The 19,734-nt window shown below is 41.9% G+C and overlaps 3 protein-coding genes across 4 annotated transcripts in view; 2 read left to right on the top strand and 1 right to left on the bottom strand.

Annotated features, from left to right (window-relative positions):
• Positions 1–2,264: 2,264 nt before the first annotated feature.
• On the bottom strand, positions 2,265–5,703 carry taf12 (TAF12 RNA polymerase II, TATA box binding protein (TBP)-associated factor). 2 transcript variants are annotated; one of them, XM_083989213.1, is made up of 6 exons: positions 5,546–5,697; positions 4,760–4,986; positions 4,245–4,322; positions 3,850–3,964; positions 3,171–3,259; positions 2,265–3,063 (listed from the first exon to the last, which is right to left on the bottom strand). In XM_083989213.1, exons 2-6 carry the CDS (start codon positions 4,838–4,840, stop codon positions 3,028–3,030), a joined length of 399 nt encoding a protein of 132 aa, XP_083845339.1. In that variant the 5' UTR covers positions 4,841–4,986; positions 5,546–5,697; the 3' UTR covers positions 2,265–3,027. The 2 variants fall into 2 exon arrangements, with proteins under 2 accessions (XP_083845339.1, XP_083845340.1); XM_083989214.1 differs by having other exon boundaries at positions 2,268–3,063; positions 4,760–4,974; positions 5,546–5,703.
• A 1,230-nt stretch (positions 5,704–6,933) lies between these two features.
• On the top strand, positions 6,934–15,851 carry LOC310999346 (cell surface glycoprotein MUC18). The gene is made up of 7 exons (XM_083989710.1): positions 6,934–7,214; positions 7,938–8,059; positions 8,327–8,525; positions 9,633–9,778; positions 11,873–12,017; positions 13,846–13,990; positions 15,039–15,851. Exons 1-7 carry the CDS (start codon positions 7,163–7,165, stop codon positions 15,124–15,126), a joined length of 897 nt encoding a protein of 298 aa, XP_083845836.1. The 5' UTR covers positions 6,934–7,162; the 3' UTR covers positions 15,127–15,851.
• A 3,083-nt stretch (positions 15,852–18,934) lies between these two features.
• The window catches only part of cadm4 (cell adhesion molecule 4), a 150,962-nt gene continuing 150,162 nt past the window's right edge, over positions 18,935–19,734 (top strand). The window contains exon 1 of the mRNA XM_083989422.1: positions 18,935–19,272. Coding sequence (XP_083845548.1) covers positions 19,200–19,272 — 73 coding nt within the window. The 5' untranslated portion in view covers positions 18,935–19,199. The remainder of the gene's footprint in view (positions 19,273–19,734) is intronic.

Consider the following 19,734-nt stretch of genomic DNA (forward strand, 5'->3'; position numbering starts at 1 on the left):
TCGGATTCGGTGAAGCCGCGTATTCGTCTGGACGGGGCCTTAGGTTACTTTGATAATAAACATTCAGTTTAGTAATTGATATTTATTATGTCATACTACAGTGGTGTGGGTCAGTTCATCTACCACTTTGGTTCAGAAATACCTCTAAAAAATTCCACGACATTTTGCACATTTCTGATCCTCTGACTTTTTCTCAATACAGTACCACCTTTACCTTGACATTTGTGATTTTGGAGGGAAATATGATGACTATTGGAGATACTGCTGTAAAATGCAAATAGGTCCCATTCCCAAGATGTTATAAAATGTCCAATTCTAAACTAAAGGTAACTCCAAAACTAAAACCTCAGTTGGACTTGGTGTTTTTTTTTTTATTGCTAATTAGCAATCTTATTATGCTAACAGATATAACGGATGTGAAAGTGGTAAAACACATTAGTGTGTTAGCATTGTCAGTAGCCTATATACAAAATGTATAGGCTTTTGTAGAAAACTTTGAAAAGGTCAGCAGAGAAGTTTGTGTTCTTTTGTGTAACATGCTGGACTTACAGCTTATCTGGCTGCTGTAACATGGACTGACAAGGTCATTCCACCTTAACTGAGTAAGACGAGTGGTTGTGTAACATTCAGAAACTGGAGCTTTTTCCTTTTTCAGTCTAATAGGTGCTAAAGATGAGACTTCAGGGTCACCACTGCATCTGGTCTACATCTTCCCGACCACTGATTTTGGACCTGAAGTGAGTGACCCATGCGCTGGAAAAGTGGTTCCCAAACTGGAAGTCTGGCCCACTCAAGATCTGTGATAGGATCTCACATTTGGTATTTCAATCTCTTTTAATTAATTTTTGGTTCACAGCTCATGACCACACTAAAGGTCGTAATTTGTAATGACAGCGTGCAAGTAAACCTGGCACACGGACACTGTGCTGTCTCCTCAGAAGCCATGGACAGAAATCTGTGAGTCTTGTATGTATTGTTGTTGTCCTGTGAATAACTGGCAGCAGTTAAAGTATTAGGTTCCCTGGCTGAGATTATAAAACATCACCATAGGCTTTCATGTGAACTAATCTCCTGGGTCTGAGTACATGTCGGGAAAAGGCTTTGTTGTATCACCAATAATTGCACAGCATCCTGCGAGTGACTGATTGTTTTCAGGTTTTGTCATTGAAATTAATTAAATGAAAACTCTAGGGCGCCTTTGGATATTGTTCTTTTGAAATGTGAGAGGTTTCCATAGCAATTACTGTTCATCCGGCTGATGAACAATCTCCTGTGTTTCTGCAACAAAAACGCAGACTATTTATTTTGCGAGAAGACACCCCCGATTCACTGCTAGGTTCTTGTGATGTTTAATCTGTATATTGGTTTGTGTCCTTGCTTCACTGGAAATATGTCAGCTAGTAAAATAAGTGTATTTCAATATTTTAACCCTTTGCTTCGATTTCATCCTTCAAGACCTTTTAAGTAATTTATGTAGGCTACTCTTCGTTAGTGTGCTATTTCAAAATATACTGGGAATTTAAATCTTAAGTGTGTAAAATATTTAACTAAAAAACACTATTTTCTCTATAGGTTAAATAATATTTAAAGTCTTCCTTTCTAACTTAAAGGCATAGTTCACCCAAAATTCAAATTGCACTCATTATCTACTCACCCTCATGTCGACTAAGGGCTGGGAGAAGTTTCAGAGTTATCCATGGCTTCTCTGAGTTACAGGGGGTCTCGGTGTAGCAGTGCATGTCCATATAACGGTTGCAAATGGATACCACTTTTCTTCGTAACAAAAAGACACACCAAAAACGAATTTTGGACGAACCAGGAAGAGGAGCTTCCGCTACAAACAAGCTTGAAATATAGACTTGTTCCATTTTTTTCGGAACAATTTCGCATTTCGGGGCTTCAATACAAGACGGACATTACATACGAGCAGCATGGAGGCATTTGGATGTTTTTTGGTGTGTCTTTTTGTTACGAAGACAGTTGGTATCCATTTGCAACCGTTATATGGACATGCACTGCTATGCCGAGACCCCCTGTAACTCAGAGAAGCCACGGATAACTCTGAAACTTCTCCCAGCCCTTAGTTGACATGAGGGTGAGTAAATAATGAGTGCAATTTGAATTTTGGGTGAACTATCCCTTTAAACAGCAATTTCCTATAGCTCCTTTGGCTAACTCCAGTCTGGCAACAGAAGCCATACAGAAAAACATTTGTTTGATAATATCCGTCATTTATTGTTTCTGACACTACGAAAAGCCAACACCTGGGGATAATTTCTTCTATCATTATTTTTGATGCAATTTGTGTTAGACTTAAATTGGACAAAAGTTAAGATAAAATGTATAACAATTGTTGAAATACATGTGTTAATGTCATAAAATCTATTATATTCAGTAAAGGTACAGCACACGTATCAAATGGAAAGAAAAAAAAAATCATTGTATATTTTTGCCATTTTTTGCAGTATAAGAATTTGGTATTATAAATCCTCTATATAAAAAAAAACTATCAACAGCATTGTATGAGTAGAGTGGGTAAACAGTGGAGCAATTATTTTTTACATACTCAACATTTATGATAATCTATTATTGGCAAGATAATACCAAAGATAATTTTGAGAAGGCAGATGAATCAGCAACATTTACATCCAAACACTCTAGAATACAAAAGGCACACTGGATACAGCACTGGTCACAATCCAAAATAAGTATTCCAGTAAATGTTTATTGACAAAAACGCAATGAACAGAGTTTTGCCTAGGTTAGCTTAATGGTAACAAAACTGAATCAGGGACAACAATTATTTTATTGTGTGATGTTTCTGGCAAAACAGTCAAACGTTAGGGAGACATAACGATGAAACACTAATCAAAAGAAAAGAAAAAACCCCAACCCAAACCCTCTCTTCTTTAATCTTAGTCCAAAATTCCCAACTGAAAAGAAAAAAAAACTAAACAAACAAAAATCATCCAAAAAAAGAGTAAAAGAAATTACAGAGTGGGTACAACATATTAGTGTACTTTCTTGCTATTTTTTGGTTGTCTTGCGGATCAGCGCCATTCTCTGAAATGAAAAAAATTGCAAAATGTTAGATTCAGCCATCATGTTATTCCTCCCAAAACGAACATTGATGAGCTGTAACTTCTCTAGAAAGCCTTCTTATTCCTCACCTGTTTATGAGCCTCTGTGGTGCACGCCTTCTTGAATGGCCGGATCTCATCTGAGCCATAACCAGGAATCCACATGTTCCACTGACGTTCTGAAAGAAGCAATGCACAACTCGCTCAACACCGGCTTAATGAATTACTTATGCCTTCAAACAAATAAAAAAATGTAGAGATCTAACGAGGAAATTTACCAACTCTGCCTATAAGTACATTCAGAGTAACTCAGTGTCAGCAAAGTGTCACACTCTCAGGATCAAATTTCCGATTCATTTCCAAAAATTGTTAAATGTGTTGTCAGGGCTATAAAACAAAATAATTACAACTTCTGAAACTGTCTGTGTATCCATTAAGTGTGGCGTTCTGTGTGTGATCTACTGGCAGCAGAGATGTACCAGTATACCAGCTGATGACATGGTTGCCATGTTACTCATCTTCCCTTTAATTTGCCAACTGTCAGAATGTCTTGTGTTATTCAAATGTAACAAATCTGCATGCACATTGCATTAAACCCAACAGCCATATTTGGGGGAAAAAAACAATCATGGCTAAAATGAATGAGAAGATAATTAGATGAATGATTCATTTTCACACTAAATTTTTTCTCTTGCATGTCCTGAAGAGACAAAATAAATTAATCAGTGAAAACATTATTTGGTACAAAAAAAAAGCCAGAGCAACTTACCAAGATGTAACTGAACATCCTTCACCTCTAAGGTGTTGGACTTGCGATGACGTGCCAGTTGACATGCCGCTGTCACTACACTCTCTATAAAGTCATCTGCAATTTGTAGCAGCATCTAAAAAAAGAGGCATTTTGAAAATCATCAATCATGTTCAGTAAAGGAAAGTTATACAACAGCTGGAAAGACCCTTGAGTTTTCAGCTGCTCACACCATTTATCATGCAGCTTGGCTTTCAACGGAATAAAATTTGATGGATGTGGCAGTGGGTTAGGGAAGCATTTGAAAAACAAGAACAGGCAAGATGAAAGCCGTATTAATGTCACACGAATATGCTTACTCAAAAAAAAAGTAGTACAGTGTGCATTTTAAACTGCAGTTAAAATCCCAGACAAACCTCCTCGACATCTTCATCCAGCTGCTCATTAGGGTCAATCTCTCTCACCAGGTCCTGCAGCTTCTTTTTACTGAGCACCTGCAACAGGAAGCAGATGTACCCAGCATTCATCACTCATTACAAAAGAGCGCAAGCATTGAAGATGTTGCATTCTCTCTACAGTAGTCTCATGACAAAAAGAACAAGACACATGCAAGTTAAATATGATACCACGATAATCAGAACAAGCTTAACATAATCAGTCTGATTGATCTGAAATCTTTTTTTTTTCAGTCACTGTTTCAACCAATTCTCTGGTGACTAAAACCAAGATCCTAACAAGTCAATTTTACCACAACCCTGCCCAAAGATTACACTCATTCAAGTGTATACAACTGTCCTGGTGCAGCACTTTCCATTTTACCATGACTTGTCTACACGATGATATTAATGTGTGTGTACAGTTCACCTATCAGTGGGATCCTATCCTGGTTCACTGCAACATCTTTGAATTTGCTGAATCAAAATAAACTTACCTGAGAACCTTCTGGGCTGCTCCTGCCAGCAGGACCAGGACCCCCCAAAACCTTGACAGCTGTCGTGGTGCTGTTCGCCATACTGCAGGAAAAGTGGAGGGACTCTGGAGTTTCACAAGACTCTCAACTTCTGTGTCTCTGTGTCAGAGCAACAACCCAGAGAGGGCACACGTGTGGTGGATTATCTTCTGATGGGGATCACGTCCGTAGTAGTTCTGTGGTAAAATCTGAAATTATATCGTAGACACAAGCTCAGTTATTAGTTTTAACGGACAAACCAACCTGCAAGGAAACGCTTTGTATTGATATTTTCGTTTTCGGCTCGTGTAACACAGCATGTAGGCTACTTATGGCATCCGCCGGTAAAATCAAGTTTGTATTTCATTTTAGCGTTGATGTGTTAAGCACTCAGTAGTATTGTTCCGAATGGCTTTAAGAAACAATGATTACGTGGATTTTATGATCGATTATCTGTATCGACCCCAGGACACATAGTGATTTTGCCATTAAACAACGCTATAGATCTACTCAAAATGTTAAAGTAGCGAGCCAGTTAACACTACATTAATAATATAAACATCACAAAGAGAGCTGTTTCGCGGCTGTGGGGCTTCAACAAATAAAGCAAACATTTTAACTAGTGGCGCTAACACAGCGTTAAGTGCTAAAAACAATAGCAGCTATCAAGCTTTGACGTTAGCCGCGGGTGCTAATCTAGCAGCTAATCTTGTGGCACGGTTTTCCGGTCGCCGCATCTTGAATATTCACGTTAAACTTGAAACTTACCCGAATAAACAAACACTATCTGTCCATGTTTCGGCACTGTTGTCGCAACATATGAGGTTAATACAGAAACAGCGTTTTGGATCGCCTCCGAGCAGCTAGCGTACCGAGCGAGGATAATTTTTCACTACTTCCGCTTTGTTTGTGCCGCTTCCGGTGGCAACACGTCGCCCACCACCTGCCACCTGCTGGTTGTTTGGTAGAACTACACGAGGATTCAATCATGCATGAGCTTAATTTGGTAAAGTGGAGTGCACTCACTGACAGAAAACATATCTACTTTACATTCAGATGAAATTGCTGCACCGGGCCCAAAAGTCCTTAATTTCTTTCTTTTCAAAGTGTGAGTTTGCGCTATAAGATATGCGGTTAAATTAAAAAAAAAAAAAAAAAACACACATCAACACCAACAATAGCCTAGTAGTAAAGGTTTGGTTACACCATGTGGAATATGTGAACTACTTTACGTTATGTGAATTTTGGCACGTGAATGCATCAGTTTATGTTGAATACAGCGGCTGGTCGGTGATTTAAAAAAATGTTTGCATAGCAATGAGTGTAATGATTAATCAGTTAGGCTACAAACCTGTTGCAAATTAACAAATTAAGCAGCCCTTTAATCTCAGTGCTTTAGGAATGAATAAAACAACAATGTATCCCTCTCCATCCCGGGTTCCTTTGAAGGTTAATTGGGCCATGACAGCATGGCGTGAAAAGCGACATGGATATAATAACACTTAAAAAAATTTGTTTGTGCCTTTTCCTCTCAGCTGCTTAATGAGCAAAACACACCAACAACATCCCATAAATAGTATGCTATATGAATAGGCTATAGGCTGCATATTTTTACATAATCATATTAAAATATGCACGTAGGTGGTAAATGCAGTGAAATGCAGCAGGGCATAGGTTAACATCTGACTGCAAGTAACAAATTAACATTTCAGTAGATGTCACTGAGTCTATAGATGTCAAGTGTAAGCATGTATAGCGGACAGGTCTCTAAGGGCTCGACAGACTCGCTTTCGCTTGTGTCTCCAGTTCAGGTTTGGTTAACAGCTAATGAATCAAAGGTCACAGCAAATGAAGCGTAAAAGGTTTGCTTGTTCGGTATTACATATCACGCCAGGAAATCGCCGAGCTCTGTAGCAACAAGTCAAGACTTATTTCAAATTCCGCTGAACGACTTCAGAGAAAACAAACCGGCCTCGACAACAACAAGCCCCGACTGAAAACGTGATAGGTCCGACTCCCCTCAGAGACCGGTGACGCACTGGGAGTGAATTTGATTATTGGAGCAGCTGCTGCAGCACTTTCCTACTGTTCATATACAGGTATAATTAAGGCTTGAAGTCTCATCAGCAAAGAAAGGGGGTAGACATATAATGAGGCTAATTGAGCACTTTATTCTATTCATAATTGTTTTCATGATTAGATCATTTCTGCTTTCACATTTTCAGACTACTTTGAATTCACTTCCTGCTAAAACAAAGAAATGAAAGCCACACCCACACAACGTTACGGATAAATACTGAGAAAACTTTCATTTCAGATTAGAAGCTGCGTAGGTCTGGACATCTTTATTACTGATAACTTCAACTGAAAAGCTTTTCCACAGCCATGAAAGCTGTTGTGGTTGCTGCACTGATTGCCCTGATTCATGGCAGTTTTGGTAAATATGTCTCTTTGTTTATGTTTTTTTTTTTTTATTTAGCTATTTTTTTATTATCATGGACTGCTCTACACTCTTTAAGATTTTGATTTTGTCACTCTTCTGTAATGTACTACAGGTTTAGTCCTCAATTCTAGTTCTGGTATTTTGTGACTATATTATACAGTTGCTGTTGCCCGTATTTGTTGTGTTGTTTCTGTGTATGTGTATTGGTGTCTGTTTCAGAGTTGAGGAAACTCTTTGGTAAGAGTTGTTTTCCCCTGCGGCTTCAGCGCACAGACTTAAAGCAGGAAGTGTATGTGAAATTACCAAGAGACTCGTCATGAAGAACAATTAAATATCTTTATGTATATAGGCTACTATTTTCCGAGCATATGAACAACCTCAAATTCAGTTTTTAGCAGTGAAATAATGTTGCAATATATTTGTGATGTGCACTAAATCTTGCCTGTAGCCAAAGATAAATTACTTCCATTATTACTGGTGTCAGTAAAGTGGAAAAATCTGCTGCTGGTCATGTGGCCCTGGTGACTTTGAGGGTATTGGCGGTTTTCCAACCGGTGACCGAAACAAATGTCAGGAAAAGGGAGAGGTTGTTTTGAAAGTGCTGCCTGGAACAGCAGCTAGATCCACAGTGCAGGTCAACACGCTTTCACTCCTGAGCCCTCCATCTCTTCATGTTGTGATCAATAACCTGCATCTATAATCTCTGTCCACATGCAGCCACTTTGCTCATTAAAGGGCCGACCCAGCCGGTTCTGGAGGGAGAGCAGATCACACTGGAGTGCCTGTACTCAGACTCTGAGGCCAACATCAGCCAAGTCCGCTTTGAGATCTTCTCCAAGGTGAGCCATGGGTCTGTGTTCGGAAGTAAGAGATAGATTTCAAATGTTCAGCACTCTCCTTTCACTATTATTTCGCCTTCCTTACAACACTGCAGTAGTGGTAAAAAAAAAAAAAAAAAGCTAAAGTGTTTTATTATTGTAGTTTGAGCTATTGTAAAATTTGTATTCTCAGACTCATGTAATAACTCTTGGAATAATGAAAGAAAAAAGATTATATAATGAGGTATAACATTTTATGGTTCTTTTCTTTTTCTGTCTCTTCACCAGTACATGCAGGGCTGGCGTCCAGTTTTTGAGCGATCATGGTGCTTCTATTCGATGGATATTATGCGGACAGGTGACAGCGTGATGCTGACTATCCCCCATGCAGGAAGGTACTCTGAGGGGCCCTTCCGCTGTGTGTCGGACGCCGAAAATGTGACCGAACCAGACAACTCCTCCCTGCCACTGGCCTTCAAAGTGAATTGTGAGTTGATATGACTAGGAGCTGTGTGGGAGCTGTCTGCTGAAAGCCTATGAAACAATGTGTCTGTGACACTGAATTTCCCTTTTTACCAAACAGAGAGCCTCTCATTGTTTTTTTGTTTTCTGTGCCCCATAGAGGAAAAGAGATTTCTACAGAAACTAGTTAAATAAGTGACTTGTAAAGAAGATACGCAGTTTCTGAGTTTCACTTTCCATTAAGAAAATGCGTGGCATTTCTGAGAATACTGACATGACTAGCAAAAACCAGTCTAGGTGAGGAAACAGAAGACAGAATCTCTGAATCCTTGCAATTTTCCTCATATTTCCAACCAGCAGGAGGTAAAGACAATCTTTCAGACACTGTGGACACAGCTTTCCTCACAGTGAGGGATAGAAAAACACATTAATACTTAATGACACAAGACATATCTGTGAAATGCAGCTGCTCCCAAAAAAAACAACTGCAGAAAAGTACAGATCTAATGCACACAATGGTTAGTGATGACAGGTAGACTACAGTAGGTTCAGAATTTGTTTTTGCACCCAGAGCAAGAACAGATGTGTTACGCTAGTGGGACTCGAGTTTTAAACCATCGATATCGTATACACAACTGCATGGCACAGCATCCATGGCATAGCTAGTCAGATTATCGGTGTCCTCTATCTCCTCAGTGGCCATCAAATTGACCGTAATGCTGTTTGATAGGCTCCTCAGTCTCATGGGATGAATCAATAAGAGAGAAAGATTAGAATGGTCTGAAGGACTGAAGGAGATAGTGGAGAAGAGAAGCCAGGAGCGAGATGGACCTAGGCCATCTATTGAGATGGAAGAGAAAATGAGCCATTATTCACAACACTGCCCCTCTAAAGACTTCGATAAGATGAAGCCTATTATCATTATTATTGATTGCTTTGGAACAGTCTGCACCGCTGGGGGGTATTCATCCTTGAGCCTATACACTCAAATATGCATAAAAGATCGAAGTGTTTACCAGCTGTTACCACTGCAAATACATATTCAGCCACTTGAGGAAGTAGCTTGAGCGTCCATTACATTTCCTGCTTCATTAATGTCTGATCATGCTTCCTCTCTCTCGCTGTGTTTCAGACATGGGAGAGCTGCTGCTGTCAAGGGAGGGCTACACCAGCTACCTGGGTGTCCCACAAGACCTGAAGGTGCATCCCGGGGATGAGGTGGTGCTGACCTGCTCCGCAAGCTCATCAGAGGAGCCGAGTTACTTCTGGCTCAAAGAGGTGAGAAAGCCGCAGGAATGCGCGCAGCAGCACTGTCCTCATTATGCTTTCGGAAAGTTGTCTTTCTCTCACGCACGTTCTCTCCCTCCACTTCTGCTGTGACCTCTTTATTTCCCCCCCTTCTTCTTCCAGTCTCTCCAGGTCTCTCTTGGCTTTGTTCAAGTATTCTCTTAACTTTCTCGCCTCCTCCAACACATCCCCATTTCCCTCGCTGACTTTCCTCCAACCACTTGTTTCCCCTCGCCTGTCGTCTCTCCGTCCCCTCCACAGAAGAAGTGCTCCGTATTTAAGTGACCAGTTGGCTTAGGCCCACCTCTCGCTGGGGATTGCAGCTTGCCCACTTATAGAGGATTAATAGTTTAATGAGGTCTAGACAAGAGCCAGTCAACCTGAAAACAATTATGTGGAGAGATTTCTAATGATTTTTTTAGTGTTTGGTTAACCGGTATTGAATTATTCAACTAGGCTCTTCTCTGAGCTGAGAAACCCGGCCCCCAGGGAAATTAAGACGCTTCAGTGTAAAATGCCACTGTGACAACAGGCATGTAGAACATGAAAAAAGTTGATCATCTTGGAGATGGACAGTGCCCATGTGGTGAGAGAACGGTATTACACCTTTAACTCCACTACTGCCACCAGCAGGTGACAGGTGTAATGAAGCAATACAAATTATGAAGATATCTTGGGAACAGGCCGACGTAATTGCCAAGGTTTCCCTTTTTGTTATTCTTCTTGATAAGTCCGTTCGGGGTTAATGTGCTTTTGAAAGGGTCACTGCTAATCCGGGTTTTAAATGGGCTTACAAATCCAAATCCAATTCACTGGACATTTTATACAGCTAATACTGTTTGCCCCCCCCCCACCCCCAAATGATCATATGCTGCGCTCTGACGCCGTTCGTCGAATATGTGCCAGTGTCATTTCGATGAAGAGCAGCAGTCGTTGTCAGCATGAGTGACAGGTTTGTCAACTGATGAAGGTGTAATCACTCTGTCCACCAGCGTTCACTCTTCACCTGTCAAACTATTTGTGTTGCATTTACATAAGTCACAAGATCTTTGAAAAAGAGGAATGACACGTTTGAGGAAATAGATTAGATGTTTGATGGGAGTGTGTTTGGGTGTGTGTTTTTACCTGTGTGTGTGTGTGTGTGGAAGCCCACTGTATGTTTGACAGGCGTGGATATGGGGCAGAAAGTGGCATCAGAATGGCCCACTTTGACAGACAGTCGCCGTGGGCACATTGGCCCCCGGTAATGACAGCAGGACAGAGGCAGAAACGGGCCACTGCTCTGGGAGCCAGTGGATTTGCATACAAAATGCTGCTTTGGCCAGACCTGGCCTTTATGGGAAATCCTCTTAATTCAGATCCTTTCAAATTGAAATGGACTTTCTTGGCAGGAGCTGAAGCTCCCAGGAGCCAAATCATTTGCATGGTGTAATGTCTTTTTTTTTTTTTTTTTACCCCCTCCTCTACGTCCATTTGTTTTGCAGTCCTTGTGTGTGGCCTATTATTTGTTTCCTCCCATGTTGGGCTCTATCTCATAATAGTCCTGCTATTTTTGTGTCAACAATTCATCCCGCTCCCTTGCCATCTCATTATGTGTTGTGTTAACAGTGTGTTGTTGCAGCATCATTCTTTGCGGATGATGGTGTTATCTGGGTTATTGACTTGTGTCGATGTGTATTCATTCATCGGGATTATTGCTCAGGTAAATACACTTGATTTGGGACTTTGGAGACTGCTCTCTGAGGGCCACACAGCAGCAGATATTTCTGGCTTTCTGTTTCAGCCCTGCTACCATTGCCAGCCTCTCTATTTCTCCCTATCTTGTTCTATTTTGCTGCCTCTCTTTGTCCCCCTTTCCACAAATCCAAAAAAACACCCTCTGCCTCCATTCTGCTGCCTTTTCTCGTCTCCTTTTACATCCGTCTTGTCATGTAGCATTGTTTATTCTCCATTGCTTTTTTTATTCTCAGCTAAGCACAATTTTAATTTGTGCTGATTTGTCTCAAAGGACTGCAAACAACCCAGCCAGTGAGATATCGTTTTTATTTCCGCTTTCTCTCATGTGTTTCTGTTTCTCCCTCTCAGGGAAGCGACTGGATCCTGCCTTCCTCTAAGCTGACGCTGAAGAAGGTGAGCGCGACGGATGGAGGACAGTACACTTGCATGGCTGAGCATCCTTCCGTGGAGTCGCTCAGCAAGAAACGCACAGTCAGCATCACTGTGCTGCCTGGTAAGAAAAGACTTCAGATCTACCTGGACAAGCCCTGTCACCCTCTGTACTGACTGAATCTAGAGCAGTTGTTTCTCAATTCCCCTTTCAAAGAACCAGTTTGGGATTTCTTTTGAACTGTTGGGAAATTCAGCTGTCAACATTCCCGTAGCAAAAGAAAAACCCCGTTGTGCTCTATTTCCTCTTAAATCAGCTACGCTAAATGTTACCAGAAAAGGTCAGGTGTTGGAGAGCAATTTTGTCATCAGGAGCATAAGTGGAAGCTGCCATTTGTGCGAAACCTTTAATGCAGATTTTTCTTTTTTTTTTAAGGAGTAGTACAGGCAGGGTTAAGGTTTAATTTGTCTGCCATGGGATTCATAAAAAAAAGCAGGAAGTAGACGGTGACGGTCTGACAAAGAGAGGTAAAGACATTTATGAAAACCCCTCACATTAAAAAGGTGACAACGACTTCCTGAATGAAATTACCTCTGAAATGTCAAATGAGAACAGGCGATCAGACTAGATGATGATTTTTTAAATATCATTAATAAATGGCAGTGACAGAGTGGGGCTAACTTTTAAGAATGAGAAGATAATGCTTAGATGCAAAAGAAATAATGATTTTATGTGACCTTTGATTTTTTATTTTTCTTCTTTTGAAAAAACTATTAAGTGAAAACAAAAGAGCACTCGAAAGCAAGCACCGGAGAGGCACAAAATTTGAAGCAGGCTGCTTGTCAGCTATAATAAAAGGGAATTTGATCTGTTGCACAATGATTTAGCAGCATTGCAGTAAATGATAATAATAAGATTTATAGTCCAGTTGTGTGTGTAAGATTTTATAGATGAATATGTGACAACCTGTCTTGCTCTGGGTCTGTATGACTGACATCACTGTCTTATTTCTCATGAAACATGAATATTATATTTAAGTGGATGACTAATTTCATTACAGCATTATCGCTAATCCAATTTATAGCACCTCATCTGTCTTCATCATATTTATCAGTGACCTGTGGGATGGCTGCCCTGTGTTAATGCACTGCAGTTTTTAAGCACCCCCCCCCTCTCACCCAGCAGAATTCATAAGCCTTTGTGACTTCAATCGTTGAAATTACGCAACCCCTAAAAATGTAATTAAGCCAATGCATGTTATTTATCACGGGAGAGTCGTTTTATTTCTGCTGAAATTAACTCATTGCTCACCGCTCTCTGGTGTCTGCACTGTCGTCTCTGAAGCATGTGAACTAATGAAGAGGGTCATGATTTCTGGAGTAGTGTTTGCTCATCCTTGAGGGTGTGATGAGCAAATGTTTGTGTGTCACTGCTGTTGCTTTCAGGCTGCACCACAACAGCAGCACCAACCTTTAGCAAACACTCGTGTTGCAAACCCATGCGACTGCAGCCACCAGGAAATCCTCTTAACATAAGGAATGAATGTGGATGTGAGCACACAAAGCATTGTGCTTCCAATTGCCTAACCTTCATTTTCTGAATGTTCAGTTTATCCAGTGCTCCAAAGAAAGTTTCTAGAACGCCAGGTCCCCGTAATCCACTTTTTTATATTCAACATAATTGCTATATAAAATTTGAAATTTCATGCACATAAAGTGGAGAGTCAGCCATTTGTTTTTAAACTGTCACAGGCAGAACTCTTGAAGATCAATGCTGCGTATGGGACTCTAACTGTCTGAACTCCTGACAGACACTCTTTTCTTCCACAAACAAACAGAGGGGTTCAGTTAGAAGCTTTGCCTGGAGGCGGGCAGCTCATATTGTAGTTTAGCTGATTTTAGATTCTGTGTGATGCATGTTTCCCTTCATGTCTGACTGATCTGTCCCACAGAGGATGCCCCCTGGTATGAGTCTAGCAATGGCCGACTCATTTTGATGACCTCGGCGGCGGCCGTGGCTCTCTTGGTGTTCATCCTGTCCATGAGCGTATTCCTGTGCCGCAGGGCCAAGCAAGCCAGGACCAGCAAGGGACCCATGTAAGAAACAGCTGTCTTAGTCTTAGCATCTGCTCCTCCTTCATTGTAAACAATCACTTTGCACTTTGCTTGTGATCTTCATCTTAAATCATGCTCAAAATCTGATGGATAACGCTCATGAATGCAAGTAAGTGTGTGTGCACGTGTGTGTGCGTGCATGCCTGTATGTTTATGTGATTTCTCTACCGTGCTTTATCCAACCTAACTTCGCTGCAGTCTCTCCTCCTGCTGTTTGACTTTATATTACGGATACAGCTATTGCAGCAATATTTCATTCTGTCTCATGTGACAGAACCAGGGCCATTTCCGTTACAGTGTGTATATTTTGTGTGCACCCTGGTGTATACATTCACATTATACACTCGCGTTGTTTGTTCGTGTGCCCTGGTTATGTATGGCAAGCACTCTTGCAAAAGACCCTTTCTATACACGTACAGACTGGTACCTGTGTGATTTAAAAAGCATCATCCACGCTGAATATTAAGGTCTGCTGAAGTATGTCTGACCTACTTGACCCCCGTCCTTGATCTCTTTCATGCAGCCTCTTCTGCTGTTTGTTTTCACACAAAAGCCTGGACTAATAGCATCAGGTTTACTTCTAGCAGTATATGAGGTATAAAAAGGGGCTTCGGCAATGATAAGAACATTAGTGGAAGTCCCATTAAACCTGGATGCTGACAGCATGTTAATGTTCTCCATGACCTCATGCAGCTACTCTCATTTGCTTCTTATCCATGGGGGCTAAAAAAGGGCATTTTCAAAAGACAGAATTTACATTAATGCTCCATACATGATTTCATTGTCTTTGTAGCAGTGTAGAGGAAAAAGGGTTAATCTGTACAAATGTGGCTGAGCATGTGCCACCTTGAGTATATAAGCATAATGTGTACAAAGAGAGACAAATGGGCTTTCATACCAACAGCAAGGTGTGGCTCCATCGCTCACTTCTAGTCTATAATTTTCTCACTTATATTTTTCTAGCGCCCACTGGGAGGTCGATACACTGATAATCATGCCCCTCTGTCTTTCCTTCTCTCCCTCTTTTCAGTGATGACCGGTCCCAGAAAAAGCCCATCTACAAATCCAGTTCAGAGTCCCTACCCTCTGCCTGTGGAGACAAACAGCCTCTGGTGTGACCGCACAGGCAGGTGAAAGGATGAGGAAGGGAGGGGGAAAAGGAGGAAGATGGAGTAGGCGGCCAGAAAATGAGGGATGGCATAGAGAGGATACTTAAAGAGGGAGGAAATGGTATGGGGTTATGGATAGTCACACTGTGGGAGGAGACAGTGAGGTAAAGGCGAGTTTTGGAAGACAGGATTGTAGGGCGAGCAAAATAAAAAATCAGTTACAAGCTTGGTGTTAGAAAAAGTAAAAAAAAAAAAAAACTGAAGGGAAAATGACTGCTTTGGAGGCACTGGGGCTGCTTTGCTTGTGGGAGTGGGCTGTAGTCATGAGTCTTGGACAAAAAAGGTGTGCAATTTTGTTTTCATTTATTGTGAAGTGTGGAAAATGGTGAGCTACATTCTTAGCCAAAGCGATGGAAGGATGATTCTTGTGTACTACAAGAGCTGAAAAGACCACATGCAATTCTCCTCTCCTTTCTGTTGCAAACATAATTGCTCAGCTGTGTATTTTGAATGAACCATTTGGGCGACAGGAAAAGGTTTTATTTTGTTGATTTGTTTTCCTTTCAGCCTTTTTTTTTCCCAAAGCGGCACCAGCTCAAAGGATCTGTGAAAATGTTATTATAATCTCTTTACCATGACAGCACACAAGCACGTTGCACTCTACTGTTTAATTCAGTGTACTTTGAATTTCTTCTATATTAAATGGCTTTCAGAATAAAATATTATTTACTGTCGTCCGGCGTGCCATTGATTTTGTTCCATTTTAGAGACACAAAAGAGGTTGGGGAATATTGACGCCCGGTGAAAGCCGGACATGCATGTGTGCTTCACTGCACATCTTCTTGATCCAGCTCTAGCTCCGTATTGCATCAGCTTGTTTACCAACCTTCCCCTTCAGTTTGTAAGACCTCACTCTGAAGCAATGACCTTTACTCAAAGTTCTGTGCCTGTACCTGTTTCTGTGCCCCCCCTTCCTCCATCTGTCTGTTAGCACCAAACACATTCTCAGTCAGTTCAGGTCACAAACACTCGCATGAACCAACGGCTCCCACTTATTCAGAGGGAGAATAATTGCAGACTGGGGTAACCTTGATACTTTGCCCATACGTTTCAAGAGCAGACAGGTTTAGCCGCAGCTGGTTCTTTTTTAACACAACAAGAGTTAGCCTATTGCGACCCCCCCTCCTACCCCCCAAAAATAACCATCATAGCCTACAACTTCATCGTTTTAATTTTCTCCTCTGTTGCCTTGTAACCCTTAACGCCATGCCACAGCACCACTGCTTATTACCATAACCGTGCTCATAACGCTGAGAATTTCATTACACTTGTCTGTTGAAGTTATGTTGGGTTTTATGTGGTTTTATTATCGTGTGTGGTTGACCGTAGGCCGTCGTTAATAATGGGCGAAGTGGCAGTTCAACAATGACACTCTATTAACGGGTGCATGCACCACAGAGCACAGCCAGGATAATGTTATTAAACTGATTATTCAAGCCCCCTGTACAGTTCGCCTGTGCTGCAGTCATTTTACAGACTCCTTGTATTTCTTTTTGCAACTCTACAAACTTGTGTCTTAGGTCAAGCCCAAGAAAATTGAGACGACAAAGATAGGGGGCTATAACCATGACAGAAAGACTTAAAATAAAATAAAAATAAAGGAAAAAACGGTCATGCTCTGTTGGGGGAAAAAAAACAAAACAAAACAATGCTGTAAATTTAAAATGCCCTCCTGCATGTGAAATGCCAGCGAGCACCATTTTGTTTTGGCCTTTGAGTCAGTCATGAGTGAAAAGCACCATGCTCCCTTGTGGGCTTTGGTCCAGGAGCTTCATACGGTTGGCCAGAAAAGACAAGATTATGTATCAGAAATTTCACACAGTGGAGCTTTCCCTGAGGTTCCAGGCTCTGGTTTGGGGGGAGGGGAGTGTAGTTTACAGTGACATTTTGACCTTGGTAGTGGCTCGTGGATAAACTACCAGACATGAGCTTAGGGCAAATGCAGGAACAGCGCACGGAATACAGAGCAGCCCAAGTGTCTTGTCTTGTCCAGGCTGGGTCCTAACAGGACAAGGATGCAGAGCTGTGACATTAAGGTTAGCAAGTCAGGTATGCAAAAGTCCTGGCTCTACCTCAGCACGCAAACCCATATACAAAGGTGAGTTATACCAAAAGTGTCACTTTACTGACTAATACACTGATGTGCCATCACCCGCTGCTGTTCTCGTCACGGTCACTTGGCTTTGTATGTGCTTCCTGCATATGTTGTGTCAAATGGCTGAAAATGAAGGAGTGAAGTTTGCTGGTGAAGCAGGTGTTTTCCCTCATTACTTCCTGACAATGCCCCATCTGGTGCCGGGGAGCGGCTGCCACCGACTCCCTGCCAAGTGGGGAACAAACACTCGCAGAGAGGCTGACAGGGAAAAATGGGATGGGCTGGGAATCGGGGGAATGAGCAGGGCAGATATTATCCTCACCAAAACAACAAGGTTAGAACTCGTGTCAAGAAAAAAGAAGTCACTGGGTGGCAAGAGCCTGAAGCTGAGCCTTTAAGATTTCGCACAGATCCATAAGTCGAGGTCAGATATGAGTCGAGAGTTCAAAGCAACTTTTAAGGAAGTCAAGGATAGAAACATTAATATTAATGCTAACAGACTGCTTTGATGCTTTACTGCCTGACTCAACTTTTCTGACTGTTTGAACCAAACTGACCTAAGTGTCTGGAGGATTTGTGACAGATGAGAGAGGCGCCAAAGTAGATTTGAGACCCATGACGTGCTTTATTTAATGTTGCCTGAAGGGGGCGCCAAAGACACAGTTTCATGAAGATGCCTTGGAGACAAGAAGCCCATGGTATAACACTAGATTGGGGGCTGGGGGTAGGGGGGATAGAGATGTGGAAAGAGAAACAATTTTCATAATGGAGCAGCGCTATCTGACTGGAAAACACAATTATGGGCAAACTGTGGCCACAGCATGAGGGTAAAGTTAAAGAGCCCCTTTAGCAGGACCTAATAGGCCCTGACTACAGATGAGCAGAAACAGTGGCTCGTCCGGAGCACAAGTTTTTGTTCCGGGCCATTACCGTTATTCTAAACGGTGATTTAACTGTAGTATACACCCAGGTCTGCTCCTGCTCTCCTTGATGAGTCCACTGCACATTTTGGAGACACGGCAGCTTCTGCAGAGGTTGGTGCAGATGAGATGAAGTGACACTCACTTTCTTCCCATCTTTTACTCATGAAAAAAACATCAGTTTGCCATCATACTGTATCAACCTTAAAATATAAAAACAGCGAGTTCACCTGATTACTAACACGCTGATGGATCAGTTCACATAATAAACCCCGCTGATTAATCAGCGCTGTCTGTTCCCAGCTGACTTCAGAGAACAATGCATGATTGCAATATTATTGTCTCCTCCAACAACAAACATCTGTTTCACTCTCGTCATCTTAATCATAGTGCCACACATCCTTTTCGGTCCGTGGAGTTGAATTTCAAATGAATTGGTTATTTGCGTCGGGAATTAATGTTGGTTATCAATCACATTTAGAGCGAACTGATTTCAATTAATTGGAAGATGCAGCCCTTCTTCTCCCTCCCTCCTGTGCAGCCCAATTCCTTCCTTCTTTCCTTTTTTTTAAGCCCATCCCCTCTTTCTCATCCGCACACCCCTCCACCTGCTCCTGCTCTCTGCAATTGGTTAGAATGACACACGGGCCCGCCTTATTGGCAAGCTTTTTAAATATATTTACAATGTAAAATGACCAAGAAAAACCGGCCAAGCCATCACATTCCGGCTTCCAGAGGGAGAGAAAGTGGGTGTGCGTGAGGGAGCATTACTATGTAAACCGCTGTTACGCACTGAGCACTTGATAAAACACACACACTCACACTCACACACTCGTCCACGAACTGTCGTAGCCTATACGCGCGCGCACCCACACTCACACATACACATACACAGACGCTGAAGGCGCCGTCGGAGAGTGAACCTGCGGGTTCATGTCACTCTGATTTCTCCAACGAAGAGGAATACTGAGCAAGAGACCGGAGGGGAATATCAGCGACAGACAGCGATGGCTTTCGCGTCCGTGTGGAACTACTGCGTCCCTCTCACCATCATCACAGTCGCCTGCTTGGTGCGCACTGGTAAGGAACCCCAGAATGAATGAGTGTGATGTGAATGAGAAGAGCGTTCACCCGTTTCGATGTGTGTGTATGAGTGTGTGTTGGACACGGCAAGTTTGTCTCAAGTCCTCCACGAGGAAGACGAATAACGCTTCCTCCCCCCTATATAAAAAAAAATCACCGGGTCGAACTGTCAGGAAGTGGGGACAGGGAAAGGAGGAGCGCACCGCGGGACAAAAACACGTGCAGATATGTCAGTTTACTATCAATGCTGTGGACCTCTATTAGTATTCACCACTGGTTAATTAGACCAAATCCCCTTTGCGCAAGTCTGGTCTACATCCGTGGTGCTACTTCGCTATGAGTCACTGTGTTGACCACTTAATCGAAAGTGAGAAGCTGGAAAGCCCCTGAACGCCCCATGGATGAGAGCAAAAGTAAAAAGGCACAGGTCACTGTTACTTTTCGGAAATATGAATTAAA

Source organism: Trachurus trachurus, assembly GCF_905171665.1.
Source record: "Trachurus trachurus genome assembly, chromosome: 16".
Lineage (NCBI taxonomy): Eukaryota > Metazoa > Chordata > Actinopteri > Carangiformes > Carangidae > Trachurus > Trachurus trachurus.